Source organism: Pisolithus orientalis (genome assembly GCF_024613125.1).
Source record: "Pisolithus orientalis strain OTSU chromosome Unknown F5J12scaffold_14, whole genome shotgun sequence".
Taxonomy (NCBI): Eukaryota; Fungi; Basidiomycota; class Agaricomycetes; order Boletales; family Pisolithaceae; genus Pisolithus; species Pisolithus orientalis.
Genome location: NW_026260795.1, coordinates 421036 through 448175, shown reverse-complemented (window position 1 = coordinate 448175; position 27140 = coordinate 421036). Strand labels below are relative to the sequence as shown.

The following is a 27140-nucleotide window of genomic DNA, read 5'->3' as shown; positions in this document are numbered from 1 at the left end:
AGTTCAGGGTAAGTTCCCAAGACCTACTACTCGCTTTAGATGGCCAGCTGTGCGTTTTGGGATGCCTTTCACGTCTTAGATTTGTGATATACCAGTAGGACCTGATACTCAACTCGCTTCAGGCGGCCGGCTATACGTTGAGAGATTGACATTTCATGTCTTGGATTTGCGGTAAACGGTCTCAAACTCTGCGGTGTTTGATCCATCCAACCAGTAATGTGTGAAGGTGGACCCACCTCTGATGTCTATTTCGATTCGGAAGCATGATCTAAAAAGCCTTGCCTATCGGACTTCCTTATGGAGGCATCATCCTCCTGGCAGGGACGTCCTGAGCCAAAGTTGGCGGTGCGCTGAGCTCTCGAGCTGCCACTTAACGTCAGTTGTCGTTGTAGGAATTTGAGCCATTTGGTGTGGTCTGGCAGCGAAGCAGGCCGAGTATTATTTATACGCGACGTGTCTCTGCCGCAAGTTGTGGACATCAGTTTCAAACTTTACTTGCAATTTATCCGATCACGTCTCCAATGGCAAGCATGTTTGGCTAGTAGGACTAGTACTTACTCCGTCCCATCACTTGAATTTGTTTCGGGAGCCTCCGAGCCAAATGATATTGGATGGGCTTCCGAAGGCGCTCCCTCTTTCTCCGTGCTGCGACCTACTATGTACGCAACCAGCGTTGATATGTTGATACGGTGTCAACAATGGATCTCCGATCTCGTAAATGCTTCCGTGATGTCTCACTACTTCAAGCTTCGGTTTGCCACTCCTTCCACTGTGGCCTTGGGGTGCTTATAAGAACAACGTGCCCTTGGATCCACCTGTGACCCGGTAAGGATGATAACCTCCTTTCTTTCAGCAGGCGCTGCATGCGTTACTGCTATTGGCTTATGGGTTACAATTCGCATCACTAGGAGGAGATCTAGCCTACCTTACCCTCCAGGACCCAAGCAATTACCCATTATTGGAAATGCATTTGACATTAATCTCAAGGAGCCCCACGTCACATACACAGAGTGGGGAAAGACTTACGGTTCGTGATCCATACGACTAAATCGCGCGCCAGAGAAGTTTACCTGCCACTAGGGGACATTGTTTATTCCTGCATATTTGGACAGGATATTGTCATCGTGAATTCCGAGAAGATGGCACGACTCCTGGCTGAGCAACGGTCTTCCGTTTACTCAGATCGCCCTCACTCACCTATTTATCAACTGTAAATCTCCAAATTAATGCGTAATCCCCATCTAATGGGTGCTTTCCTTCGTAGCTTCGGTACCCATCACATGACCCCTGTTCTGGAATATGGAAAGGAATGGAAGAGGCAGCGAAAACTCCTCCACCTTAGCCTTCGCAATGATGTTATCGATCGTTATCAAGAATTACATCTCCGCAGTGCTCATCGACTTCTGGAAAACATACAACAGGACAGTAAAAATTTCTACAGTCACATCGATCTGTGAGCGCATTGGGTTACCATTCCGCGCGCACATATATTGACCGTCGTTGAGGTATACTGCGTCTGCTGCCCTTGAGTTCACTTATGGGCGTGAAGTGGATGGGAAGAATGACCCTGTCATTACAATGGCGACTGGCTTAGCGGAAATTATGGCAAAGGGGTTGACCGTCGAAAGAGTTGGATTGCTGACAGCTTTACCAATTCGTTAGTTCCGATCGTGCTCATCCGCGGTGAAAATCCTTAGATGGTTGTTGCACAGTCAAATATGTTCCCTCCTGGTTTCCCGGTGCTGCATTCCAGGATGAAGCTCGAAAGTGCAGGGGTATGGTAGCCTCTTTCTCTGACTTTCCTTTTTCCATGGCGAAGAAACAAGCGGTAAATTGCCGTGCTTCCTTGGACAGTGCACATACTGACTGACGGCAGGAAACCGGTGGATTGCAGCCCAGTTTCATTTCTGACATGCTAGGGCAGGGGGAGGTGGAAGTGGAGGAGTCAGACGCAAAGGAGACGGCTGCAGGAATTTATATAGGTATGTTCCTTTCTTTCACCGTTCGATTCAGTAGACTAACCATCGATGATATTCAGCTGCGGGAGAAACCGTAGGTGTACAATTATTTCCACGCGGCGGATTACGAGCTGGCTCCCATAGACCTCTTCGACGTTGAAAGTTCTCGTGCTAGCTATGTTACTGAACCCCGCGATCCAAGACAAGGTTCATGCGGAACTAGACGTTGTCGTTGGAAAGGGCGTGTTACCCACATTCGAGGACAGAGAGCGCTTGCCGTATTTGCAGGCTGTATTGTACGAGGTCATGAGATGGCACCCTGCCTTGCCCCTAGGTGATTATGACTTCATTTACTAAGTTAGTAGCAATGAGCAAGGAAACAGGTGTCCCCCATGCCACATCTACCAGTGACATCGTAGAAGGCTATTACATCCCGAAAGGTTCGTCTACCATACTACTCGATGTGCGTGCGTGACGGTCACCTCGACGTCGTAGGGACCCTAGTGATATTCAATACCTGGTATGTCGAAACGACGATGACCCGTGGTCGAACACTGAGCAACGAGCATTAGGGCCATGTCGAATCAGTACAATGATCCCGAATGTTTCGATCCCGGTCGATACCTCACACCAGATGGGAAGTTAAAACCGGACGCACAACAGGACAACTCGCAGTACTTTGGTTTTGGAAGGAGGTATGTGACACCTTAAAACGACCCCTTCCTCTTCTTTTCCCGTGTGTCGCTGAAAATTTTGGGTAGGGTCTGTCCCGGACGCTTCTTCGCAGGTGATTCACTATGGGCGGCTGCCGCAGTGTTGCTGTCTGCTTTTCGTTTCGAGAAGGCCAGAGATGCCTTTGGCAAGGAGATCGAGATCGAGCCAGTCTTTCGACACGGCATGGTTAGGCGAGTACAGCATCCTTGTCGCCTCTGCCGTCCTCGACTTACAGATTGTAACCAGTCACCCCGAGCCATATCGATGCTCAATCATTAGCAGAACTGGTGCAGGCGACGGAAATTAGCTTAAAAGATCTTTTCCTGCGTCACATGTATGAGGCAAGCGAGGATATGTAGATGTACAAATATGCTCCCCATGCACAAACCATTGAATATGAAGATTGGTCGATGCAAACAAGGAGATCTCATTCTGGCTCGAGAGTTCGGGCATGCTTGTCTAATACGATGCTATCTACAATGCTACAAAGCAATGCATGTGATACTACTCTCTAGGAGACTGACAGATCAGAGAGCAAGAAAAGCGCACCCACGGAACGGGACAAGGAAGTTGTTTCGAACGAAGAAAGGCGAAGAGAACAAGTGCCAACAAGGACAAGTATTAGTACTAGAAAAGGGCAACAGACAACAGCAGCATCAATAATATACATACATTACACAATAACATACAGACAATATTGCATAAGCGCGCACCCAGGAGTCCTCTTTTCCGTGTATTATTTTTTCTTGGTCGTGTCTGTTCATGTCGATGCCGATGATGTAAAGGATGCTTGAGGGTGATGCTTGAGGATGAGTGTGCGGTATGAGGTTTGGAACTTCAACAGTGGGATTTTGGGGGGTATGATGCCGATGGCGAGGATGGAGGTAAGCGTGAAAGTGATGCCGATGTCCGGACACGCAGATCCCGCAGTACATTTTTGACAACGCGTAACCATACGTTGGCGCGATCGATCTCATCGAATGCGCCATCGATATGCGCGTTTATTTTGCGTAGTATCAGTCGTCGCAACGCACGAGTGTCCTCGTCCTCGCCATCGTCCAGAGTCGCCGCTAGAGACACAAAAGAGGATTGAGCAGAACCTGTGCGGGAGGAGTTGTTGCTGTTTGGTGGTGAGGGGTATACGGATAAGGATGTATTTCTGTCGAGAGCACCAAAGTAGACAGAGGGCGTGGTACCATCGGGAGAGAATGCGAAGATGTCAGAATATGCCGGGGGGTATCGCGAACGCAAGTTTTGAACCATGACTTCCCGAACCTGCCGTTGTCGTCAGCATAATGGCAAGGAGCACGTAGTACAGCAAACTTGCCTTTACTGTCCGTCGTATCAACCACTCAGTGCGGGAGATCGAATATTTCGCAGAGGTGGTCAATTGTTCAACCTTGAAAACACCATGAATCGTCGGCATCTACACTTGTGAACTCTAACTTACCCCATGTAGAGATTCTTCGATGCAGGATAGGTCTTTGCTGGCAACGGATAGGATAGAGGAGATGTTGTACGCTTCGCGCTCTGCCTCAGAGAGAGCCGGCGGCCCGAGCGAGGACGAGTCTTGTTTTACCTCCCTTCCTACCGCACAGTTCGGGTCGTCCAGATCGTAACAAAGCTGAAGGCTCAAGGGCTTGTCCGTCGTAACCTTTCTCTTCATCCAGGTCTTCACCTTCGAGGCAATGCTCCTCTCCACCTTCTCCTGCCGCTTTCGGCTCTTCAGCAAGCTCCGAAGTTTGGGTTCCTTCGAAGGGATCTTCTCTTCAAAGGAGCTTATGGCGTCTTTCGCAAGCAACTCCCGCTCGATCTCGATCAAATTTGCGAGATGCATCTTGTACGTTGCGGAGTCTGCACTTAGAATGAACGAGTCCAGCCATTCGGGCCATGGCACTACTCGAGCACCATTTGCAGTCGTGGTCACAATTGTTTTGGGTGGTATCACCTCCGTGAACACGGCGACAGCACGATATTTATCCTTGTTCGCCTCCTTGGATTTCGGCAATACCTCTATGTCTATGCTTTCTTGTTCGACGGCGGTTGATTGTGAGTCCTCGGAGCCTCGCGGGGAGCGTTTATGTGCGAGTAAATGTGACAGCGTGCGGGTATTCCCACGCGCACGGAGGTATTCTTCCGCTTCCCAGGATACAATACTCCATAGATGATCCACCGCCTTTAAAGCCTCGCGCATGTCTCGAAGCTCTTGCGTGACGTCGTGGACTTGTCCGCGGAAGTGCGAGAGGACATCTTCGCCAAGTTGAGACGTTTCCGTGACAGCGGACTCAAGATTGTCCAATCCGCCAAGGTCCGTGACGAACTGCGCTTCGGTCGTGAGATATTGGATGTTGTCGAGGAGCCGCTCGCAGGTGCACGTCGCATCAAAGTCAGAAGGAAGATGACTTGCGGGACCTGTAGATTCTCTAGTAACGATAGGGTTGACCCAGTCGGCGAGGGAAGTAATCGATGGAAGATGGGTGAGCGAGCTGGGGCGGATGGTACGATCAGAAAGGGAAGATTGCGGCCGGTTCGCCAGTCCATCGCTAAACGCAGACCGAAATTGGGGTTTCGCTACTTCGTATGCGGTGAGTCTGTTCAAGCGAAAAAGCCAATCAACCATCTGAACACGGATGAATTAGATCAGATGCGGGGACTTACCCTCGGGAATTCCTCAGATTGCTAATAGATCCGGTCGGATCGCATTCCAGGAAAGCTAGAAGTACATCGATACATTGGCCATGCTCGGCAGCTACATGGATACATGTCTCTTCGTTTTTGTCACGTGCAGATAGTGGTGCCCGGAGGTCTCGGATGAGGTGTAAGGCGAAGTCGTACATGCGACTGCCCGAGTCAGGAGCATCGGATACACGAGCAAGACGAGCGAAGCAATGTAGCGGGGTGAACTGTTCTGCAGTAGTAAACAAGCTGACATCGGCGCCAGCGCGGTATAAGGCGTCGAGCATTTCGATAGAGGGGTTTGGTACAGAGACACAGTAATGAATGGCACTCCATCCTTCGACATCGGGTACATTTACAACAACAGGTCCATTTTCGAGGGGAGAAGGTTCGAATGATTGTGGAGAAAACAACAGGGAGTAAAGCATAGAAAGATCGGCGGTGAGTATGGCGTGTACGATATTGTCGGTGATAAGAGAGATGCACTCGGGAGAAAAAGCGGACGGAGGTGGATCGTACATCATCGGAAGTGCGGATTCATCTGGAGACAATTGATCGGTATCGGCGTAGGAAGGTTGGCAGAGCGCTTTCTTGTTCCCGTTCTAACGACGTCAAGTGGTCAGTTAAATCGGTACATGAAATCAAAGAACAATTGTAGAGAAGCCACCTTGAATTCGGACCAACGGGAAGCGCGCAAAGCACGCTCGCACGCCCAGAGAACGCTTGGATGGGGAAGTGCGAACTGGATGGGAGAACGGTGGTTCCGGTCCCTAAGGTCTGGACGAGCACCACGAAAAAGCTATCAGACTTATCAGATAGAAGCTCCTTTCAACGGTAAAACAAATACACGTACCAACTGTTGAACGACTTCCAATCTGCCATCACGTGCGGCGTCTACGCCGTGTCAACAATATGATGGAAGGATGGAATGACACTGATGACCTACACATAAGTGGAGTTGCGCCGTCTGTATCCATGCCGTCCACGGAGATTGCGCCCGCGCCAAAGTCAAGCAGGAGTTTGACTACGTGGGGCACGCCTAGCCATGCAGCCATGCCTAGCGGGGTGACATCGTTGATAGATTCTTGTGGGGCGTTCAGTGTGTAGAGGGAAATGTCGGGGTGTGAGAGGGTCATTCGAAGGACGCCGAGACGGTCCTCCGACATGAACGACGCGTCAGACGCGTTGATCGTCTCCCATCTCGAGAAAATCGTGAGTCCCCTAGTAACCCGTGAGCGGTGGCGCCAAAAACGTACGTACCTATCAGCTGTGAGTGCGCAAGTCAGAACAGTGCGACCAGAGCTGTCGGACGCGTTGATGTCGGCGCCCGCCTCAAGGGCGTCGCGCACGGCGGTAGGGCAGCCCTCAGAAGCTGCCTGGAGGAGTGCAGAGTTTTCAAAGGAGCGTTGTACTCGACTCATGGCAAGTCGTGAGGGATCGTAAACGACTGGCAACGGGCGGCGGGGTTGGGGGGCGCAGGAGGAGGAAATATAAAAGAGATGGAGGGCCTTGTGGAGTAAAGGAAGGCGGGTTGAATTGGTAAGCAATGTAAGTATATAGTGAGGAGGAGAAGAGGGGAGTGATTTTCTTTTGGAGATGCGACGTACGTGATCGAAATCGAAGTCGGGCTATTCTTTATTTATGTGGTGTCGGCAGAACTTGGTGTGTGATATGAATATGTGAACACTTGCAACGAGGCATTGTTTGCTGTTATCAGAATGTTCCTTTCTATCGGGGACCCTGGCCCGGCGCTCGCGCTACGGTACATTAGACTCTCGCGGAAAATCAGCCTCGTGTGCCGCGACGCAAGGACAAACATTGTCCCGACGGGTCGCCCTACACGTTGTTGTCGTGGAACCCAAATATTTGCGCTTAACAGCTCTTCGCCACCAGGGTAGCACTCGTCTCGGAAAGTCCCATCACACACGCCACCCTTGACGATGTCGGGCGTGATATCGTAAACACGTTCCATCGTGCTCTTGGGCGCGGCAGCCTAAACGCTGCTTAGCGTCGTTTAACTCGATGTGCACTTCCGGAGGCAGAAAAGTATAAATTGATTGCAAGCACTCGAACGAGCGATGGTTCTGGGATGTTGGGATGCGAAATGATACATAGAAATGATATATGCAAGGTACATTCACTGTCAAAAAGAATATTACTACGGAGAGCCTGCCGAATGCAGATAGATAGATAGATCAAGCACTTTGGAAAGTCGGATCGAGTTGTTGATTTCGCTCCTAGCCGTCTGTTGATTCATTCGTGGTTGAACCAACTATCACCGTGAGAACTTGTGCCCACGCTACCTCCTTCGCAATCGCACGTCACAAAAATGCGTCCCGTGATAGCGCTCCCTAGCCATTCTAACGTAAGTATCCATCGCACTTTACCCGAGCGAATTTTTTCACATACCTTGACCTGCTCAAAGTTTGCAACCGCCCTGTCCAAATCCCACCCGTTATTCTGTAAACAATCCACGGCATATTTCACATTCAGCCCCGTCCGCTGGCATATCTCCACAATCAAACGGCGCTGCGGTTCAGACTATCCATTCGTGGTAAGACGTTTCCGCAGCGGTGGATTTGATAGGATCCCGTGTAAGTTGTGCGGTTGAAACCGAACGTCGGGAAGCGAGAACTTACAAAGCCAGATAAAGCTTCCTCGAGTTGCGCTTGGGATGGAACTATCATCGTTGACCCCGACTGTTGCGGCATCGCTTGTGGGGGCTGCTGAGCAGTAGTAGGTAATCTCTCTCCCGTTTGCACCCGCATCGGGCCAGGCCGCCACGCTTCGTGGCTGGAATAAGCCCTAACCGTCCATTGGTCGGAAAGTATGACAACATCCCACCCGTTCAACTTGGCACTACTCAAAGTTTTTTTTAAGCAAAAGAAAAACACGTTGCGGCGAGCAAACTAATCACATACCGTGAACCCGGTGGCGCAGGTGCCAGAACAAAAGTCCTGTCAAAGGACCGAATACCTTGCGAAGGTTCTAAAACAGACAAATAGTCAGCAGCCGTTCGATCCAGCAATGTGCCGCCCATGAATTCCAACATCCAACAAGGTGATAGCGCGACACTACAAAGTAACGCGGCATTGCACCCGGGGCCGAATAAACATACCTTCATTGAATTGTCCATGAAGCGAAATAAACAACTTCATACTATCGCCTTTTCCTATTGGCCAGGCATCGACGCAGAACTTATCAGGGGAGCCCGATATGTCGTGTCTTGTCTTTGGAAGAGATGTTATTGCACGGATGACTGCCTCGCATCCAACACGCAAAGTGTTAACAGACTTCTCAGCCCCGTCACTGCGACCCAGTCGGGTGAGGTTTCGTGAATCGCCCAACCAGACAGACCAATCTAGCTTGCGCTGATTAGGAAATTCTCTAGACGAATGGAGCCCTTGTATTCGGGCTCGAGAGGGGATAGTAGTGTTCACAGAGTATGAGAAGGTTGCGGAGGGATGATATGCGTCTAGAAGGGTTGCGCGTTGATTGTCGAACAACGGGAAGAACCTAAATGAAGCGAGCAATCAGCGCAGACGACCAAGCCGATTTATCAAAACACCCACCGGACGAGGAAGTTACTAATGACGGCGTTGTCCACTCCGGTAATAAATGAAGGTTTCATCTCGAACGGGAATGTCGTAGCGGTCGGCCGCTCTTCCGTCGAGGTCGTATATGAAGGGGTGGGAGCGTCGAACGCGATGGTCGCGATGGCCCCCTGGTCCAACATGACCAAGGAGGGGAATCGCCGGGTCACCTCGCTATAATAGGTTACAGGATTTGCTGGGCGCATGGATAAAGCAAACCCACCTCTTGTATTTGTCTCCTCGACCATTTTTTATCTCAAGCTCGCGTAGTGGATTACCCAACAAGATTAACTCCCTAAGATGTTCCAATTTCCCCTTCCGCCCGGATATATGGTCCATATCACGCCATACTTTCAGATCATTGTTCTGGAGGGAGAGGTTTGCAAGTTTAGGGAGGTGGTGAGCCAGGGTCGAGAGGAGCTGCCCTGAACCGATATTGTTATTTGCGAGAGAAATAGTTTGCGGCTAGAAGACACTGAGTTCCTGCAGACTTTCCGCGAAGTTTGTTACTTACGAGAGGTTTGAGCTGGGAGGCAAGCTTGAAGATTACCGAAGCCTCCCTCATGCTTGAACCCGGAACGCCAGGAGGAAGTAGGCCATGTTTTCCCAACTCGGGGTCATCCGACATCGACTATATGCTCCGGCGGTGAACATCCATGTACCTATCGAAAGAAGGCAACTCACCTCAAGATTCAGGAATCTCGTTTCCGGGTTCCATCTTCTTTTCACAAAATCCCTCCATATATCCACTGCTTTCACTGCTACAGTTGCCACTCTCCCACCAGCGGCAGCAGATACTGATGCCATGCCAGGTACGTTCCTGCGAAGACGCCCCACCGTCGAATTCCTCGCACTCGCAGCGCCGCGGATTGGAATACCATCTATCGAGGCGCCCGGCTGTGATCGCGAGGCCAGCTGTTCCACAAGTCCAATTAACAAGGCGGAACAACCGGCGGTGGAGCGAGTAGAAAATGGGTGAGCGCAATGTTTTCAAAGTTGGGGAACAAGCATGCCCGAGGTGCAATAATCATACATGTGACATGACGGGAAGGCGATGAAGGCCAGGGGAGGGAAGGAGTAAGAAATGAGAGAAGAAGGTCATGAAAGGAGTATACAGGATATTTCGAGAACGTGCAAGGAAGACCATGTAGTGTTATGCAGTAAATATGGGTTGAATAAACGATGAAAGGTAAGGTATTATATTTACCATGGTTGCGCGCGAGTGGCCAGGTTGGTCTCTGAAAATATCCACCGGTCGTGGACGGTGAGAGCGAATCTTGGAGATGCCTTTCCTGCCACCCGGATTTTCCGACGAGATGTCTCGCATATGTTCATCGCGGTCGATGAGGCCAGCACTCTTGAAAGCGCTCGCAGCCAACTTGCGGCCGCCCGGGGCTGGTGTCGGACTCGAGAACGTCGACATTTGTTTAGTGAAATGATGCGAAGGTGAACAAGTCTTGTGAGTGGCGGTGGCGTAGTGGTGGTGGTCCAACAAAAAAGAGTGCCGGCGCTGGTGGTCGTCGTCGTCGTGGTCGCCTGTGGACGGATTCAGTGGCAAGTCACACAGCAGCCGATCGAGGGGCAAAAACGGTAATTGGCTTGTGTAAGCATGTAGGATCACGTGACTCGAGGGTCGTCAGTGCCACCTTCTGAATTAGGCAACGACTAATCGTTTCTCCATGGCGCAGGCTTGACACAGATGCCAGGTGTGTCAAACTGCCGCTGTGTCTCACATATATGAGTTCCTATGCTACGGTTGTGGTCTCTACGCCAACAATCGGATCTTGTGCGCCTTATAGTTAGCGACTCTGATGCATTTCGATGCCTCACGCCAAGTACTCTACCACTGGCCAATCCGGCTGCAGGTCTTGAAGTAACACAAAACATTGCACAATTGGCGTTATCCACCCCTTCACCGGCTATCAAAGCACTGAAGCGGTTGTGGCCTTGCGCAGTTACGTCCGCTCGGTATTCGTGGGCATGTGTTTGTACCAGTTATATTCACTGTGCTTCTTGAAGAACCCACTGGATCTGACCAACGCTCGTCGTCTGTGGCTGTAACCCACAAGAGGAATCTTCCTCTGCCCTACCCCCAGGCCCTAAAGGGTTTCCAATCATTGGAAACGCTTTTGATATCAACCTGAAAAGCTAATAAGCGGGATAATATATACGGTCCGTCGTGGCCACTCCCATGACGAACAGCTTTTCACTTTCGTCATGACTTACGGGATGTTATGTACTTCAACGTGTTAAGCCAAGACTGCGTTATCGTGAACTCGGAAGAGACTGCACGTCTTTCGGCTGATAAACGGTCTACTATTCACTCCGAATGGTCGCACTTACCAGTATGTTCACTGCGAGACTCTGACTCTCACAAAAATTATGCATGTTGTTTGCCTTCACGGGTTCGGCATTGATTGTATGACTCCTGGTGTGCCATATGGCGACGACTGTAGGGTCCATAAGAAGCCGTGGCATCCCAGTCCCAGAGCTGACGTAGTGGAAATTTTTTACGCCGCACACCTCATCGGCAGCTCCTTCACAACATACAAGTCCAATGCTTCAAGCTCCCAGAGCGTTTCGAAGGGTAAGCGCGACGTTTTTCCAAGTGCCTTATGCCGTGACGTAGCCTTGCAGAGTCTCCCGGTCGCTTGCACAGTGGACGGGAAGTAGAAGGAAAGGATAACTCTACCCTTCGTTTTGTTGGGACAATATTCGATATACCGAACTGGGGAACTAGGCCGGAAGTTGGTGGTCTCTTGTCGGCGTTCCCTATATGTTAGTTCAAACGCCTTCTTGCCAGGCGAACTAGGGTCCTAAATCGTGCACAGTGAAACATTTTCTGGACTTGGTTTCAAAGTGGATGCACTACGTTACAGGGCAATGATTGCAACCGTCTCAGAGCTCCAATTCCGCGCAGAAACACGACCAGTAAGTTGTAGTATGATATTCACTGTCGGGGCTTGACTGTCCATTAGCTACAGTAAATTCTCAACCAGAACAGGAATCTTTAACTGACAATAGTCGTAGACTGCCTCCACTTTAGAGATCCTCGACCTAGTGGTGGTGCCCAAACGCTCAACTCCCGAGGTGCAATGCAGGGTCCATGTGGAACTTGATGGCATCATTGGGAAGGGTGTCTCCGACCTTCGAAGATGGGCCACGATTACCGTACTTGCACCGTGTACCTTACGACGTTATGAGGTAGAATCCTGTCTTTCCACTGGGTCATTGGCGTGATCCTACTTGTTGGGGCCCCATGCAACTACAAGCGACATCTACGAGGGGTACCATATCCCCAAAGGTTTATTGGTGGTCCATTTCCAGACGGTATTTGGCTTCCCGTGATTATGATAAGACGTGTCGTTATCTTCAATGCCTGGTAAGTTGATCATGTCCTCCGCTGACCCTGCATTTAATGGACCTTCGTATGCATGCTATAGGGTCATGTCTCGTGACTGCCCAGTTCCGGAACGTTTCGATCCGAACAAATCCCTTACCCCGAACGGCGAACTCAATCCCCAAGCTAACCAGAACAATTCTCTTTTGATTCCCTTTTCTTTAGGTTCGGCAGAGGGCACTCAAATGGAATGGTATGATTCTCGCAGGACCTGTTCCGGACGCTTCTTTGCAGAAAATGCATTCTGGGCCGCAGCGGCGATATCCTTCCTGCCTTTAGATTTGAGTTATTCAGGTGGAGCCAGCATTTACTAGTGGACATGCCGAATGACTTATGTAGAGCTTCTTCCGACGCTCGGAGCAGGCCCAACTGGACCTGGTTACTCAAAAGTCATCCGGCACCTTTTGAGTGTTCCATCACGAGCAGAACATTCGAGTAATCGGTTGTGTAATGTTCGATCTATGATATATGAGTGCTACTTATTCGGATATGCTAGGAGAACATGGCACGCGGCAGTTCGCGCACGGGTTAGTACCTCGTACCAAGCTCCAGATACACCGAGTACTTTACTGCATTGATTCTAGTGGTACTTACTTTGTACGTACAATCCAGTACTACGCCATCCGAATTTAGACCAAGTTCTGTCAACCAACAGCAGATAAAGTTCCGTGAGGGCAAGAAATACGGATTCACTGCGTGCAAGGAGCGATAGTACAATTTACTAGTAACTTTTACATACGGCAAAGGAAGATGCAGTGATAGGAAAAAAAACTTCCTACGTGCGTTCTATCAGCGAGTCGTCTAGACAACGAAAGACTAGTCAGGAAGAGCCATAAGGTTGAGTGCGAGATGCACGGCTGGAACTATTGGGACCACACGACTATCACCTGTGCAGGTTACCTGAGCTGGCTGCAATATTGTATGTAGAATCTACGCAATACCAAATATCCTAGCATACTGGCCGAATCCATCGGCTGAGCAGGAATAAAATAAGTGCGGCAGATGCGATCCTCTTGTACTTGTTATGGGACTCCCAATTCGAGCAACAACAGAACGCGAAACGGCCTTCCCAGTGTATAAAGTGGTCGTTCTTCAGTCCTGGAGTAAACCTTGGTGTATGTACCAAGCAGCTTCGAGTGCCAAGGGGGAACAAGCTGCGCAGCACCCTCCGACATTGCAGCACTTTCTAGCTGCCCTAGCAGTGTGATCTCGAGTCGCTACGGATCGAACGCCTGGAATTCGTAGGTGCAGCTCGGAGCATAAGTAGAGGGCCCGGTCAGCTGGGTTGCTGTAACGCGATGGGCGATGCATGGCAGTGCGAGGCGGCGAGTAAGGAATCGCGGAAGGGGCGACTTAGCGAGAGTGCAATACAGCGTTCGTAGTGTTAACATCGACGCACGCATTTCTGCGTGAGAAGGACGTCGCTGAACATGTATTCCAAAAGTATGACGAGACGAAGCAGAGAAGAAGAAGTGGCAGGACATGCAGGCAGAGGGGACACAAGTATTTCAATATCGATCAAAGTGGATGTCGATATTAGCCTATATCATAGCGCAGTGGCTATCTACACAATGCTGGCACGGCTGATGGGTTGGGCAGTAATGAGGGTAGAAGACGCAATCCGTTTGTGCTGGGAGTGAGGCAGTTCGGTCAACGGAAGAGCATTAAATGGCCTCCCAAGAGTAAGAAGTAACTGCTCTTCACTCGTAGCGTCTAATACGGCAGATTGACCGTTGGAGTGCCAAGGACGAACGAGCTGCAGAGCACCTTGTGAGATTGTCGCATTTTCTAGCCTGTCTGGCAGGGTGATCTCCAATGGCCTCAGACTGCATGCCTGTATTTTGTATATGTAACTCGGTCCCGATGGACCTTCGCCTGCCAATTGAACCGCTGTGACACGGTGGGCGATGCATGGCAGTATAAGGCAACGATTGAGGAATCGCGGAAGAGGTACTCTGTCCAATGAGTGGAAATCGTAAACGTCGCTTGGCGCATATGAATCTGGAGTTCGCATCCGAACCCCCGGGGCAATGCTTGATGGTGTCAGAGAACGACTAGGAAATTGGAAGAGGAGCGACGTAGCGAGGTTACGCAGTGCTTTGAATGACGAGAGCCCTTGACTTGTTGTCGATGTCTGTTCTTCTGCGTTAGGTGGAGGTCGAGACGATGGTAGCGTTTCATACGATTTAATATGAGCAGGGAAACAGCTATGAAATGATGATGCCTCCCCGATCCAATCCAGAACCGAGATATCCCCCGACCGCGATATGATTTCCGTTAGGAGACGGCCAAGCGAGTCCTCAGCAGATTCGCCATACAGAACGGGTAGGTGAAGATTAAAGATCCCAAAAAGTGAGTAGGCGATATCCTCAGGCCGGGTGGTACGACGCAGTGAGGCCCATTGGAGTCTGGAACGTGCATCATCCATGCCCGGAGAAAAGTTAGTGAGGAACCGGGACTCTATTCTAGTTGTTCTTTCCAAGTCTTCCAACACAGCGGCATCCATTTTATGATTCGAGGACGTTAGATTCTTGTAAAGTGACCAATTTTGGGTGTAGAATAGTACCGTTCGGGGAGCCAGTAGTTCTTGGAGGGTCCACCCACGCCTGAACCATTCGCTGGTCCCGAGCAAACCGGTATCGGAAATGTCAGAAAGGTATACAATGGTCAACGCGGATTTTCGATACCACACAAACATTGATCCAATCGTTTCTTGCACCTCGGCACTGCTGTGTTTGTCGATGCAGCACGTGTCGCTCCAGGCCCATAAGTAATCCAGCTCGCAAGCAACAGCACAGAAGGCTTGGAGCTTTCTAAAGCCCCCTCTCACTGGCATATCATATATCACGCGCCCCTCGATGTCGCGTAATAATGGCTCGCCTTCACCCCAGCGGTGAGAAAGCGTGATGTATGGGAAGTATCCGGAGACACTTGCTTGGATGAGTCCCATTTGCTGAGCTCGATCGCATGTTGTGCACAGCGACATCAACCGTTTGCACTGTTGACTGCGCATAAAATGCGACACCTGCGCATCCCGGCTACACAAAATGCCAGTGGGCGTATGGAGCAGCCTGGTTGGTGCAGTTCTAAGGGTTTCAAATGCAACATTACGGATGACTTGCTCGATGTCAAAGTGGGTAACACCTGAAGGATCCGGAGAAGTCATGGCAACTTGTGAGCTGATCTTCATTTGGATGTAGGCCGTAAGACAACGCCGAGACATGTCATAGCCAGGATCTCCACGTATGAGTAACTCAAGGGCTTCTTGCTCAAGTGCAATGGCCCGGTCCAAATCGGCTGCTGCGGTTTGCTGGCGAAACCGTTCTGCCAGACACTGGGCAAGGTCATGGTTGCAGCATATATTGGTACAAGGTGATGGCCTCGTTCAGGTCGGCGATTACGTGCTGAGTTTGGAATCTGGCCCTATGGCAATTCACAAGGACACATAAATTGTCTGCCACTTGACCAAGCATGACGGGTTCGTCCGGGTCTGCCCCCTGGGCCAGCCTCTGAACCCATCTTGCAATAGAAACATCTTCATGAGGCAATCGAAGCTCCAAAGCGTACGCTGCGAGACAAATGGCATCGTCTAAGTCAGTCATCGTAGCCTGCTTCTGAAACCGGTCCCAGAGGTGTAGCGAGAGCTCGAAAAGGGAGGAGGCGACATCAGCCCTGCTTGATGGACAGATCACCGACACAGCCTGATCAGGGAAATCTGCCCTGTGCAACTCAGGCATATCAGCCTGTTTCTGAAATTTCTTCCACAAGTTGCATGCAAGGATATAAAGAACCGCGCCACGATTAGGATGCCCTATCGGACAGAGCTCTAGTGCCGCACGTCCGAGCGTGATGGCTTCTTCTAAGTCATCGACCAACCCTTGTTTATCATGTCTATTTGACAGACAGAACGCAAGTTCATAAAGCGTCGAGGATCGATCGGGATGTCCAGTGGGGCGTAGTTCCAGAGCGGGACGGAGCAGTTCAATCGCCTCCTGCAAGTCGAGATCGCAGCCTATTCCGCAAATCTCCTCCTGAGGTCGCAAGCGATATTATGGAGAGATTCGCTACGATTGGCATGCCCTGGTGGATGGAGCTCTAGTGCTGCACGTCCAAGCTTTATAGCTTCATTCAAATCATCGACTCCCCCCAGCGTGACATATCTAATTGACAGACAGAAAGCAAGTTCATTAAGGGTCGAGGACCGATCAGGATGTCCAGAGGGACGTAGTTCTGAAGCTGCGCGATGCAACTCAATCGCTTCCTCCAAATCGCGTATGGCAGCCTGTTTTACGAACCTCTTTCTGAGGTCGCAAGCGAGATGGTGGAGAAGCTCGTCACGATTGGCATGCCCTGGTGGCCGGAGGTCTAGTGCTGCACGTCCACGCATAATAGCTTCTTCCAAGTCATCGACGGTCCCCAGCTTGTCATATCTATTCGACAGGCAGAGAGCAAGTTCATGGAGTGTTGAGAACCGGTGAGGATGTCCAGAGGGACGCAATTCCAAAGCTGGACGGAGCAGTACAATCGATTCCTCCAAGTCGCGGATCGCAGCCTTTTTCGCGAACCTCCTCCTGAGGTCACAAGCAAGATTGTGGAGAGATTCGCCATGAACAGGATGCCCTCGTGGACAGAGCTCTAGTTCTGCACGTCTGAGTCTCACGACTTCGTCCAAGTCATCGACTCCCCCTCGATTTTCATATCTATTTGAGACAGAAAGCAAGCTGACGGAGCGATGCCAGCCGATAATGATGTACAGAAGGAAGTAATTCCAAAGCTGCACGATGTAGCTCGATCGCTTCATCCAAATCGTGCATGATAGCTTGTTTCTGGACCCTCTTCCGGAGGGTGTCAGCAAGATTGCAGAGAGTTACATTACGATGGAGATGCCCTGGCGGACGGAGCTCTAGTGCTCCACGTGCGAGCGTAATGGCCTTTTCCAAGTCGTCGACTGCCCCCTGATGGTCATATCTAATCGAAAGACAGCGAGCAAGATCGTTGAGTGACGTGGACCGACGATATGTATCGTTTTCGACGGGTCGGAGTTCCAAAGCAGCGCGGTAAAACGTGACTGCCTCGTTTAAGTCGTCGATTTCCCTATCGTTGAGGTAACTCTCGTAGAGGGCGTCCGCCAGGTTGAAGAGGAAAACGTCGCGGTCATCATGCGCTGGGGGATAGCGCTCCAACTTTTCTCGTTTACGGGATACGTCGTCGGTTGAAGCCATTGAATGCCGTTACACCGGGACGATATACACAGCGGAAACGTTTCTGCCTTCACACAAGGTTCATGATCAGTTGCAATAAGACAGGAACAGTTGAACCCTACGTTACCCTTGGAAACGACAAAGAAACTAGGCAAGCGATCTTGAATGTCAGGATGCTACTGAAATCGGCGAGGTTAATTACACAGCGCAGAAGTCGAGCCTGAACAGGTAAAGACCGGGAGTGTGGAGCAGGCAATCTCGGGTGTCTTTATGAAGAAAGAGGTGTGGATAACGACAACACTACATGGCCGTCAGTGCACAAACGCAGCGATGGGCCGATAGGAACTTACCAATAGGTGCGAAGCAAGTCGGTTGGAAAATTCGGCTTTGCTGCTCGAGCAAGTCACGCAGATGTGGAGGCGCTCACTTACTAATCACCAACTTAGTACACCAGCGGTCGGCCACCGTGGACCCATATATAGCAAAAAGGTTCCAGGATCGGCCACCATGCTTTTTTCGACACCCTCAGAATCCAGGACATATTGGCACTTTTGTCGATCTGACAATACTTTGAACTTCATTTCGGGTTTTGTCCTACGTATAGGCCCAGGTAAAATACTGAAAGTGCCTTTCTCGAAGCTGCCTTTACTGCCTTCTTCGCATCTCTTGCCACACAAAGGCTCACACTGGACCCACACGCTACACGCCTTGCAACCTTCTTCTCAAATGTGCTCTCCAGGAGTCAGGACACCGAGCATCCAGCGCCATGCGAGACTTGTCTCCCGAGACAGACTTTTTCGTACGTACGTGAACCTGATGCCTCTCGAGTTTCCGTATGATGCACCGCTGGACCCATCTCAGGTCGTCTCAGAAAAAGCCGAGCAAATTGAGAAGTGATTGAGTGACCGTAAAGCAAAGATCTTAGCTGAAGCTTGTCCGACGCCCTCCACTTGCGAAAATGCGTCCCCAAGCCACATGATCACCGGAGAGGTCATCGCATTGGCCGAAATGAGCGTCAAGGATTGTTTGCCCCTCTTGGACTGTGGGAATGCATTCGACACTCTGAAACTCACTTTCCTGCTTCCCGAGTTGGACAAAGAAGAGGTATTGTCATCTACCGGGTTTGAAATGCCCGCCAGGAGTTCGTAGATATTCTCAGCGGTCGTGTCTCTTATGTTCCTTGACGGGTCGGACCAATTAGGTGGCGGGAAAGTCACTCCCTTGTCACTTAGGTACAGCGGCCACCGGTTTGGCGTCTGGACAAGCCAGCTTGGTGAGGGATGATCAACCATGATCCGTAAGTGCATGAACTTCATATTATAGTCGGTCCTGATGTCTTCCAGTCATTACGCCTGACCCATCTGGCCTTGACGCCACATACGAGGTTCAGCTCAAGGGAGCACGCCCTTCGACCGAGGCACTGATGGCCTCGTCTATTCGCGAATATTTATGTTCACGAGGTATGCATACCTTCATTACTGTCTTCCGTGCCCGTGATATTATGTTTGGGCAGCTATGCATGCGTTGGGTGTCCTCACCACTCGGTCTCTTGCTTTGGTTTATCTATATGAAGTGCGCGTAGTATGCGAACGCCTTGAGACAGCATGTGTGCCGACGAGAGTTGCGGAAACTTTCATCCGGATAGGTAGCTAGGTAACTTTGAAGCGCTTTCTCCTCCTTCACGCGCAATGGTTTTCTTCGGTGGGGAACAGCAGTATGCCAACTATGAAGCTCTCCGCATCTTTGGAGAATGGACTGTCAATCGCATTCTTGAGCGCGACGGTGTCAATCTCAATGCCAGCGATGCTTGGGGAAAGGGCTGGTCTTTAAAGTGACCCTGAGAAATGCCAGGATGGTCCCGGCGTATGGCTTCATCTACGATATCATCAATACAGAAAGCAAGTTTCCCATTATATCACGATGTGGCTATCTGATCCCCCAGTGTACCGATTGCTGGGTTTTCAACAGATACAGTAAGCCCGTAGTGCTAAACCTGGGCTGGTGTTTCACTTTGTGTCAGGACCATGCGCGTTTATGGATGCTTTTGAGTCCCATCGCAAGTGCAACCGCTCCGACCAAGAGGGCCGGTATGCTTACAGGATGTGTCGCCTCTTCTCAGCCTTGCTGTTTTGCCTAATTGGTATCCCGCAGCAGCAACCTAACACCATGTTTCGCGTATCATGAACTGATTGACATCCACCTCGCACCACTGATTGGCACCGAAATTGCTCTTGTTAATAAAGCTGTACAGAAACGCTGGGTTGACAATGTCAGCAAGGAGACCACTTCGGAATGGTGCGCTGCAGAAGTAGAAGAGATTGGATCTACGATGGACCAAACTGTCCAATCAGCTTGCTCCATTAAATATGGCATGGCGCTCCGTAGGCGCCTTGTACTTAGCCGCGTCAATCCGTCAGTTCAGCGCACCATCTTCCAGCTTCTCTTGGACATGATGGAGAAACAGAAACTTGATGTCCACAGGTACGGTCAGAAAGCTAGTGAAACTCATCCGACCGAGGATGCTTCGGAGTGACAACAACAGCGGCGCAATAACGCTGGGTACATTCATTGCAGAACTGCTCAGGGGAACGCCGGAGCCTGAATGCCTAGACTCGGGTAAGGCGACAAAAGAATGGCTCGCATGGCTCGATACGTATGCCGCTCACATCGAATGTGAGAAAACCGGCGGCAAGTGGGCTGGAGACGAAGCGCGGAGATGGCTGCACATCCTAGCTCTGTGCTAAGGCAGTGGTTGCTTGAGGAGGCTGTCAAAAAGGTCGAGACTGGCCCCGCGATTAACAAGGGCGTACTTGCGGAAGTCATGCAGGTAAGTAGCTCATAGGGATTTTGCCTACTGGTGGTCGTGATTTGCCACTCAAATGGTGTGTTCGTCGTTCAGACCGTGGGGGCGCGTGGAAGGAATGACGGTGGAGCTGTTCTAGCTAAATGGTCTACGTTGCACGCATCGCCCTCCAGTTACGATTCAATTATCGAATGGAGACACTCGGTTCGTGCGTATCTTACCCGCCTCCACATTCAATTTGTACTGTGTGCTCCGTAACTGTACCTGCATGGTTACTCTTGTCTTCGGGGTGCATAAGCGGATGCAGACGACATCCAACATCGTCGGCGTTAGCCAGCATTAGGCCGGGTAGGGTGCGAGTCGATGCACTGCTGTAACAGTTGTACTTGTGCAGGTGAACTGGGTATGTACAAGGGTCAATATCATGACGCTATGACTATCTACATGAAATTGAATATACTAGCTTTGCTTTTCAGAATGCTGGCTCGATTCACGGGCCGAGAGGTAATGAGAGTAGAAGGCGCGATCCTTTTGTGCTTGTTATGAGGTAATCGAGTCAAGAGAAAAGCATTAAATGACCTATCCAATGCAGAAAGTAGCTGCTCTTCACTCACGGCATCTAGCTCGAGGGATGGACCAAGCAGCTTCAAGTGCAAAGGGCGAACAAGCTGCAGAGCACCTTGCAACCTGGTTGCATTTTCCAGCTTGTCTGGCAGTGCGATCTCAAGTGGCCTCAGGCCAGATGCCTGCATCTTGTACGTGTAACTCGGTACCGATATATCGGTCCCTTTCAGCTGAATATCTGTAACACGATGGGCGATACATGGTAGTATAAGGCGGCGATTGATAAATAGCGGAAGTGGCGCCTGAGGAAGTGAGTGGAAGTCGTACACGGCACATGGTGCGTACGAATCTGGAGTGTGCAGCGGGATCGCCGGAAAACGCTGGGCAATGACTGACAGTGTCTGGGAACGGCTGAGAAACTCGGCAAGGCGCGACGTAGTGAGTGAGCCACGCAACTTTCGCGGTACTCCGAGTGGTGACGTGGGCTGCGAACTCACTGTGAGTGATTTTTCATCTGCGTTAGGTTGAGGTGGAGGCAATGGTAGCATTTGGAATGAGGTGATATGAGCAGGGAAACAGCTATGAAATGGTGACACTTCTCCGATCCAATCCAGAACCGAGATGTTCCCAGACCGCGATATAATTTCGGCGAGGAGGCGGCCAAGTGAGCCCTCAGCAGATTCGCCATACAGAACGGGTAGGTGAAGATTAAAGATCCCAAAAAGTGAGTAGGCGATAGTCCTCAGGCCGGGTGGTACGACGCGAAGACGCCCATTGCCAAAGTCTCGAACGGGCATCATTCAAACCTGGAAAAAAGTTGGTGAAGAACCGGGATTCTATTCCAGTTGCCGTCTCCGGCTCTTCCAGCACAGCGACGTCGGTTTTATGGTTCGAAGACGTGAGGTTCTTGTGAAGGGACCAGTTTCGTGTGTAGAATACAAAGAGTGACAGGGCACGGCATGGGCGGCAACTTTCCTGTGCTTTTCGCAGACAACAATGATCCATCCACCACTGGGCCGCAGGTGAGCTCCTTCGCACCGGTGAAGTACCTATCCTTCCATCACAGTTTCCTCCACACTTTGATCTCACCGACACTCCAGATCACCGCGGTTGCTCTGTACCTTGACCTACAAGTTTTTTGCACTGTTTAATTAGCCTCGCTGACTCACCCCGTACCGTGAAGGTGTCCCTTATGTTACTCCTACGTATGTCATCCACGAGGGATATTATATTATTATCACCCTGTGCCTGTGGTACGCCTTCGGCTGTTTGGAAGTCGCACATACATGTTACAGTTATCGTAACGCCGTGGCTATCTACACAATATTGAATATCCTAGCTCTACTGTTCCGGATGCTAGCTCGGTCTATCGGCTGAGCAGTAATGAGGGTAGAAGACGCGATCCTCTTGTGCTCGTTGTGAGGTAGTTGACTCAATAGAAGAGCGTTAAATGGCCTCCCAAGTGTAATAAGCAGCTGTTCTTCAGTCATGGCGTCTAGCTCGGCAGATGGACCGAGCAAGTTCGAATGCCAAGGGCGAACAAGTTGCAGAGCACCATGTAAGTGCAGTCTTGTCGCATTTTCTAGCTTGTCTGGGAGTGCGATCTCAAGTGGCCTTAAACCGGATGCCTGGAGTTTGTACGTGTAACTCGGTGCCGATGGATCTTCCCTTGTCAGCTGCACCGCTGTAACGCGATGGGCGATACATGGCAGTATAAGGCAGCGATCGAGAAATCGGGGAAGGGGTGCTCGGGTGAGTGAGCGGAAATCATACACGCCACTTGGTGCGTATGAATCCGATGTTCGGGCGATGCTTGACGGTGTCGGGGAACGACTGAGAAATTGGGGGAGGAACGACGTAGCAAGTGAGCCACAAAGGTTTATCAGTTCTGAGAAGGACGAGGGCCAATGACTCGTCGCCGGTGACTGTTCTTCTGGGTAAGGTTTGGGTCGAGGCGATGGTAGTGTTTGATACGAGGTGATGTGAGCAGGGAAACAACTGTGAAACAGTGACGGCTCTCCGACCCAATCCAGAACCGAGATATCTGCAGACTGCGATATGATTGTGGCCAGGAGACGGCCAAGCGCGTTCTCAGCAGATTCCCCATACAGAACGGGCAAGTGGAGATTAAATATTCCAAAGAGTGAATAAGCGATATCTTCAGCCCGGGTGGTACGACGCAATGACGCCCATTGCAATCTCGAACGTGCGTCATCCATACCCGGAGAAAAGTCGGACAAGAACTGGGACTCTATACCAGTTGCTCTCGTCAGCTCTTCCAGCACAACGTCATTGGCTTTATGGTTCGAAGATGCGAGGTTCTTGTAAAGCGACCAGTTTTGGGTGTAGAATAGTATGCGTTTGGGGGCCAGTAGTTCTTGCAGGGTCCATCCGCGTCTGAACCATTCGCTGTCTCCGAGTGAGCCGGAGTCAGGAACGTCAGAAAGGTATACGATGGTCAAAGCGGACTGTCGATACCACGCGAACATTGACCCCACCGTTTCTTGCACCTCGGCACTGCTATCTTTGTCGATGCAGCACGTGTCGCTCCACGCCCATAAGTAATCCCGCTCGCAAGCAACAGCACAAAAGAATTGGAGCTTTCTCAAGGCTCCCGTTGCTGACATATCATATATCGCGCGGCCCTCGATGTCGCGCAATGATGGCTCGTCTTCACCCCACCGGTGTGAAAACGTGACATACTGAAAGTGTCTCGAAACACAAGTATGGATGAGTTCCATTTGCTGGTCCCCGCCGCATGTTGTGCATAGAGACTCCAGCTGCCTGTATTGTTGACTGCGCATAAAATGCGACACCTGCGCATCTCGGTTGTACAGGACGCCAGTAGGTGTGTACAGCAGCCTGGTTGGCACAGTTTTGAGGGTTTCAAATGCAACATTACGTATGACTTGCTTAACATCAAGGTGAGTTACACCTGGGGCGTCCGGGGACATCATAGTAAGTTGTGAGCTGATCTTCGTTTGGAGATAGGCCACAAGACAGCACCGAGATACGTCATAGTCAGGATCTCCACGTACGAGTAACTGCAGGGCTTTTTGTTCAAGTGCAATAGCCTCGTCCAGGGAAGCTGCTTTGGGCTGTTGGTGAAACCGGTCTGCTAGACACTGTGCAAGGTCGTGAAGGGACGAAGCGTGACGAGGATGCCCAGTCGGGCGGAGTTGCAGCATATATCGGTAAAGCGTGATGGCCTCGTTCAGGTCGACAATTGTATGCTGAGTGTGGAATCTGGCCCTATGGTATTTCGCAAGGTCACACAGATTGTCTGCCGCCCGGTCGAACATGACGGGTTCGTGCGAGTTTGCCCCCTGTGCAAGCCTCTGAACCCATGCTCCAACGGAAACAACTTCGTGAGGTAATCGGAGCTCCAAAGCATACGTTGCGAGACAAATGGCGTCGTCCAAGTCGGTCATCATGGACTGCTTCTGAAATCTGTCCCAGAGGTGTACTGAGAACTCGAAAAGGGAAGAGGCGAGGTCAGCCTTGCTTGTTGGACGGACTACCAACACAGCCTGGTGAAGGGAATTCGTCGTGTGCAGCCCGGGAATGTCAGCATGTTGCTGAAACTTCTTCCAAAGGTCGCAAGCAAGGTTGCAAAGAACCGCGCCACGATTGGGATGCCCCGGTGGACAGAGCTCCAGTGCTGCACGTCCGAGCGCGATGGCCTCTTCCAAGTCATTGGCTAAGGCCTGCTTATCATGTCTGTGTGACAAACAAAGAGCAAGTTCATGGAACGTTGAGGACTGTTCGGGATGCCCAGCGGGACGTAGTTCGAAAGCTGCGCGGTGCAGCTCGATCGCTTCCTCCAAATCGCGCATCACGGCCTGTTTTATGAACCTCCTCCTGAGGACACAGGCAAGGTTGTGGAGAGATACACTACGACCGGGATGCCCCGGTGGACAGGGTTCTAGTGCAGCACGTCCAAGCGTGATGGCTTCTTCCAAGTCATCAAATACCCCCAGCTTGTCATATCTATTAGACAGGCAGAGAGCAAGTTCCCGGAGTGATAAGGACCGAAGGGGATCTCCAGGAGGATGTAGTTCCAAAGCTGCATGGTGTAGCTCAATTGCTTCGTCCAAGTCGCGCGTCACAGCTTGTTTCGTGAACCTCGTTCTGAGGTCACAAGCGAGATTGTGGAGAGATATGCCACGATCAGGGTGCCCTGGTGGACAGAGCTCTAGTGCTGCACGTCCGAGCATAATGGCTTCTTCCAGGCCAGCATCTAGCCCCTGATGGTCATATCTTTTCGACAGACAGAGAGCGAGCGCACGGAGCGATAAAGACCAAAGAGGATGTCCAGTGGGATGCAGTTCTAAAGCTGCACGGAGCAAGTCAATCGCCTCCTCCAAGTTGCGCATCACAGCCTGTTTCATGAACCTCATTCTGAGGTCACAAGCGAGATTGTAGAGAGATACACCACGATCGGGATGCCCCGGTGGACAGAGTTCTAGTGCAGCACGTCCAAGCGTGATGGCTTCGTCCAAGTCATCAAATACCCCTAGCTTGTCATATCTATTAGACAGGCAGAGAGCAAGTCCATGAAGCAATAAAGACCGAAGAGGATGTCCGGAGGGAAGTAGTTCCAAAGCTCCTCGGTGCAACTTAATCGCTTCATCCAAGTCGCAGATCCCAGCCTGTTTCACAAACCTCTTCCTAAGGTCGCAAGCGAGATTGTAGAAAGTTACACCACGATTAGGATGCCCTGATGGACAGCGTTCAAGTGCAGCACGTCCGAGCATGATGGCTGCTTCCAAGTCAGCAACTAGCCCCTGGTTGTCATATCTATTAGATAGACAGAGGGCAAGACCGTGGAGCGATAGAGACCGAAGAGGATGTCCAGAGGGACGTAGTTCCAAAGCTGCTCGGTGCAGGTTGTGGATTAATGAAGACCGATCGTTATTCCCGAATCGTCGGAGTTTCCGAGCAGCATGGCACAAATCAATCGCCTCGTTCAAGTCGCCGACCTTATGCTCTTGCAGGAATCTCTCATACAGGGCCCTCGCCCGATCAGGGAGGGCAATATCCCCGCCATCTTGACCTGAAGGATAGCGTTCCAGCTTTTCTCGTCTATGGGAAGTGTCGTCTGTTGAAACCACTAAATGTTCCCACGATCAGGCGCTTAATTGCCCCAACTTCGGTAAGCAAAGCGCTAAGATGTGGAGGATTCACGGCGTGCAAGTTGTTCTGCCTTCGCTGCAACAAAACAGGAACAGTTGAACCGTGCGTTATCCTTGGAATTGACAAAGAAACGAGGTGAGCAACCTTGAGCGTCTGTTGAACGCTACTCAAATCAGCGAGGCTATTCGAACAGCGCAAAAGAACCCACAGGTAAAGACAGAGTTTATTGCAGGCAATGTTGGATGTGGGTATGAAGAACTATGAAGAACAACACTACACGCAGGTAAATGCGTATAACACCGCAGCAGACCGATAGGAAACTCACCGAAAGATGCGAATCCTCTGGAAAAGTGACGCTGTACTTCCTAAGCAAATCACGCGGATTGGAAATGGGCTCAGGGAGCTTGGCAGTCACCTGACGGTTTGTGGGCATCTGTGGGAGAGGGTAGGATGCTGTAGCCTAGGGTATCTACGGGCCATGCCTCTACCCTGAGCACTTTCTCCCATGTCAGATGCGCCACCGACCCCGACCGGTGGCTTTTTAACCAGTACCCCTCTCCAGTGGCCAGTACAAAGGCGGTGCTTACTTGTCGCTGACAGTGCCCTTTTCGGCGAAATCGGACCACTGCCCTTCGCTTGAAGACTGAAGTGCGCTTGCTGAGCATCCTCATATTGCTACTCATACAATCTGCTTGCCAAGTTCGTGGAGCTGATCGAGTCCCCAAGACTTCATAACATGCCTTGTACATATGAACTGAGGTGGAAGCGTGTCTGCTAGATTACACTCAGAACTCCTGTGTCGCATTTGTACCCTTGACAATGCTTTCTACAATAGTGCCAATCCCATAACTTATATCACTCAAACACGCCGCCTCGAACGTGGACCAGGCGAAATCTGGGTTTATTCCAGTAGCATTGCCTACCAAGCGCATCTTATCAAAGGAGCATGCGTATTATCGGCCTTCTTGTGTGCTGTGTGTAGAGAAGTGCACAACAGAGGCTACGCATTGCCCCTAGAAAAGACCCACTGAACGTATCAAGAGATGGTCGGAAGACCGCTAAGTGTGCCGTGATTCCTTGATGTCGGTACGTGCT

At 50.8% G+C, this 27140-nt stretch overlaps 13 protein-coding genes across 13 annotated transcripts; 4 read left to right on the top strand and 9 right to left on the bottom strand.

Annotated features, from left to right (window-relative positions):
- Positions 1 to 440: 440 nt before the first annotated feature.
- On the top strand, positions 441 to 3096 carry F5J12DRAFT_831610 (cytochrome P450). The gene is made up of 13 exons (XM_051745750.1): positions 441 to 1027; positions 1081 to 1210; positions 1265 to 1453; positions 1506 to 1657; positions 1713 to 1828; positions 1877 to 1982; positions 2039 to 2052; positions 2103 to 2292; positions 2342 to 2398; positions 2454 to 2478; positions 2531 to 2653; positions 2720 to 2863; positions 2919 to 3096. The coding sequence occupies exons 1-13, from the start codon at positions 832 to 834 to the stop codon at positions 2977 to 2979; spliced, it is 1503 nt and encodes a 500-aa protein (XP_051599955.1). The 5' UTR covers positions 441 to 831; the 3' UTR covers positions 2980 to 3096.
- On the bottom strand, positions 3097 to 6977 carry F5J12DRAFT_831607 (uncharacterized protein). Its single transcript, XM_051745749.1, has 8 exons — positions 6609 to 6977; positions 6295 to 6548; positions 6202 to 6242; positions 6016 to 6147; positions 5331 to 5950; positions 4123 to 5263; positions 4006 to 4071; positions 3097 to 3947 (listed from the first exon to the last, which is right to left on the bottom strand). The coding sequence occupies exons 1-8, from the start codon at positions 6767 to 6769 to the stop codon at positions 3510 to 3512; spliced, it is 2853 nt and encodes a 950-aa protein (XP_051599954.1). The 5' UTR covers positions 6770 to 6977; the 3' UTR covers positions 3097 to 3509.
- A 410-nt stretch (positions 6978 to 7387) lies between these two features.
- F5J12DRAFT_831602 (uncharacterized protein) lies at positions 7388 to 10495 on the bottom strand. Its single transcript, XM_051745748.1, has 10 exons — positions 10149 to 10495; positions 9626 to 9856; positions 9456 to 9572; positions 9165 to 9406; positions 8921 to 9115; positions 8467 to 8864; positions 8270 to 8336; positions 7988 to 8207; positions 7758 to 7889; positions 7388 to 7699 (listed from the first exon to the last, which is right to left on the bottom strand). Exons 1-10 carry the CDS (start codon positions 10362 to 10364, stop codon positions 7670 to 7672), a joined length of 1848 nt encoding a protein of 615 aa, XP_051599953.1. The 5' UTR covers positions 10365 to 10495; the 3' UTR covers positions 7388 to 7669.
- A 674-nt stretch (positions 10496 to 11169) lies between these two features.
- On the top strand, positions 11170 to 11614 carry F5J12DRAFT_721083 (uncharacterized protein; the record flags this gene model as incomplete). The annotated part of the gene is given in 2 exon segments (XM_051741282.1): positions 11170 to 11286; positions 11303 to 11614. Coding segments are annotated over 2 exon segments (429 nt in total), but the record flags the coding sequence as incomplete, so codon positions are not given.
- A 1997-nt stretch (positions 11615 to 13611) lies between these two features.
- On the bottom strand, positions 13612 to 14571 carry F5J12DRAFT_831587 (uncharacterized protein). Its single transcript, XM_051745747.1, has one exon. It carries the CDS (start codon positions 14353 to 14355, stop codon positions 13906 to 13908), a length of 450 nt encoding a protein of 149 aa, XP_051599951.1. The 5' UTR covers positions 14356 to 14571; the 3' UTR covers positions 13612 to 13905.
- Positions 14521 to 15291, bottom strand: F5J12DRAFT_720906 (uncharacterized protein; the record flags this gene model as incomplete). Its single annotated transcript, XM_051741267.1, has 1 exon — positions 14521 to 15291. A coding segment is annotated over one exon (771 nt), but the record flags the coding sequence as incomplete, so codon positions are not given.
- Positions 15280 to 16181, bottom strand: F5J12DRAFT_831585 (uncharacterized protein). Its single transcript, XM_051745746.1, has one exon. The coding sequence runs from the start codon at positions 16076 to 16078 to the stop codon at positions 15686 to 15688; it is 393 nt and encodes a 130-aa protein (XP_051599949.1). The 5' UTR covers positions 16079 to 16181; the 3' UTR covers positions 15280 to 15685.
- Positions 15959 to 17493, bottom strand: F5J12DRAFT_99632 (uncharacterized protein). Its single transcript, XM_051750157.1, has one exon. It carries the CDS (start codon positions 17140 to 17142, stop codon positions 16354 to 16356), a length of 789 nt encoding a protein of 262 aa, XP_051599948.1. The 5' UTR covers positions 17143 to 17493; the 3' UTR covers positions 15959 to 16353.
- A 1057-nt stretch (positions 17494 to 18550) lies between these two features.
- On the top strand, positions 18551 to 19377 carry F5J12DRAFT_892764 (uncharacterized protein; the record flags this gene model as incomplete). Its single annotated transcript, XM_051747598.1, has 5 exons — positions 18551 to 18683; positions 18744 to 18815; positions 18886 to 19002; positions 19056 to 19123; positions 19192 to 19377. 5 exons carry the CDS (start codon positions 18551 to 18553, stop codon positions 19375 to 19377), a joined length of 576 nt encoding a protein of 191 aa, XP_051599947.1.
- A 482-nt stretch (positions 19378 to 19859) lies between these two features.
- On the top strand, positions 19860 to 20694 carry F5J12DRAFT_831578 (uncharacterized protein). The gene is made up of 2 exons (XM_051745745.1): positions 19860 to 20015; positions 20038 to 20694. Exons 1-2 carry the CDS (start codon positions 19872 to 19874, stop codon positions 20284 to 20286), a joined length of 393 nt encoding a protein of 130 aa, XP_051599946.1. The 5' UTR covers positions 19860 to 19871; the 3' UTR covers positions 20287 to 20694.
- Positions 20695 to 20724: 30 nt separating this feature from the next.
- F5J12DRAFT_99553 (uncharacterized protein) lies at positions 20725 to 21944 on the bottom strand. The gene has a single exon (XM_051750156.1). It carries the CDS (start codon positions 21707 to 21709, stop codon positions 20786 to 20788), a length of 924 nt encoding a protein of 307 aa, XP_051599945.1. The 5' UTR covers positions 21710 to 21944; the 3' UTR covers positions 20725 to 20785.
- Positions 21945 to 22879: 935 nt separating this feature from the next.
- F5J12DRAFT_720737 (uncharacterized protein) lies at positions 22880 to 23863 on the bottom strand (the record flags this gene model as incomplete). The annotated part of the gene is made up of 1 exon (XM_051741256.1): positions 22880 to 23863. A coding segment is annotated over one exon (984 nt), but the record flags the coding sequence as incomplete, so codon positions are not given.
- Positions 23864 to 23917: 54 nt separating this feature from the next.
- F5J12DRAFT_694625 (TPR-like protein) lies at positions 23918 to 25789 on the bottom strand (the record flags this gene model as incomplete). The annotated part of the gene is made up of 2 exons (XM_051740419.1): positions 23918 to 24235; positions 24275 to 25789. Coding segments are annotated over 2 exons (1833 nt in total), but the record flags the coding sequence as incomplete, so codon positions are not given.
- Positions 25790 to 27140: the final 1351 nt, after the last annotated feature.

Bases quoted from the DNA above. Each gene is read 5' to 3' on its own strand.
- F5J12DRAFT_831610 (XM_051745750.1), top strand. From the start codon at position 832: ATGATAACCTCCTTTCTTTCAGCAGGCGCTGCATGCGTTACTGCTATT. The intron at 2,654-2,719 runs GTATGTGACACC...AATTTTGGGTAG, and splicing joins TACTTTGGTTTTGGAAGGAG to GGTCTGTCCCGGACGCTTCT. The intron at 2,864-2,918 runs GCGAGTACAGCA...GATTGTAACCAG, and splicing joins TTTCGACACGGCATGGTTAG to TCACCCCGAGCCATATCGAT.
- F5J12DRAFT_831607 (XM_051745749.1), bottom strand. From the start codon at position 6,769: ATGAGTCGAGTACAACGCTCCTTTGAAAACTCTGCACTCCTCCAGGCA. The intron at 6,243-6,294 runs GTAGGTCATCAG...GACACGGCGTAG, and splicing joins CGGCGCAACTCCACTTATGT to ACGCCGCACGTGATGGCAGA. The intron at 5,264-5,330 runs GTAAGTCCCCGC...TCGCTTGAACAG, and splicing joins AATCTGAGGAATTCCCGAGG to ACTCACCGCATACGAAGTAG.
- F5J12DRAFT_831602 (XM_051745748.1), bottom strand. From the start codon at position 10,364: ATGTCGACGTTCTCGAGTCCGACACCAGCCCCGGGCGGCCGCAAGTTG. The intron at 7,890-7,987 runs GTAAGTTCTCGC...ACGAATGGATAG, and splicing joins AGGAAGCTTTATCTGGCTTT to TCTGAACCGCAGCGCCGTTT. The intron at 7,700-7,757 runs GTATGTGAAAAA...TAGAATGGCTAG, and splicing joins CAAACTTTGAGCAGGTCAAG to GGAGCGCTATCACGGGACGC.
- F5J12DRAFT_831587 (XM_051745747.1), bottom strand. From the start codon at position 14,355: ATGCGAACTCCAGATTCATATGCGCCAAGCGACGTTTACGATTTCCAC.
- F5J12DRAFT_831585 (XM_051745746.1), bottom strand. From the start codon at position 16,078: ATGCCTGAGTTGCACAGGGCAGATTTCCCTGATCAGGCTGTGTCGGTG.
- F5J12DRAFT_99632 (XM_051750157.1), bottom strand. From the start codon at position 17,142: ATGAAGCGATCGAGCTACATCGTGCAGCTTTGGAATTACTTCCTTCTG.
- F5J12DRAFT_831578 (XM_051745745.1), top strand. From the start codon at position 19,872: ATGGACCAAACTGTCCAATCAGCTTGCTCCATTAAATATGGCATGGCG.
- F5J12DRAFT_99553 (XM_051750156.1), bottom strand. From the start codon at position 21,709: ATGATGCCCGTTCGAGACTTTGGCAATGGGCGTCTTCGCGTCGTACCA.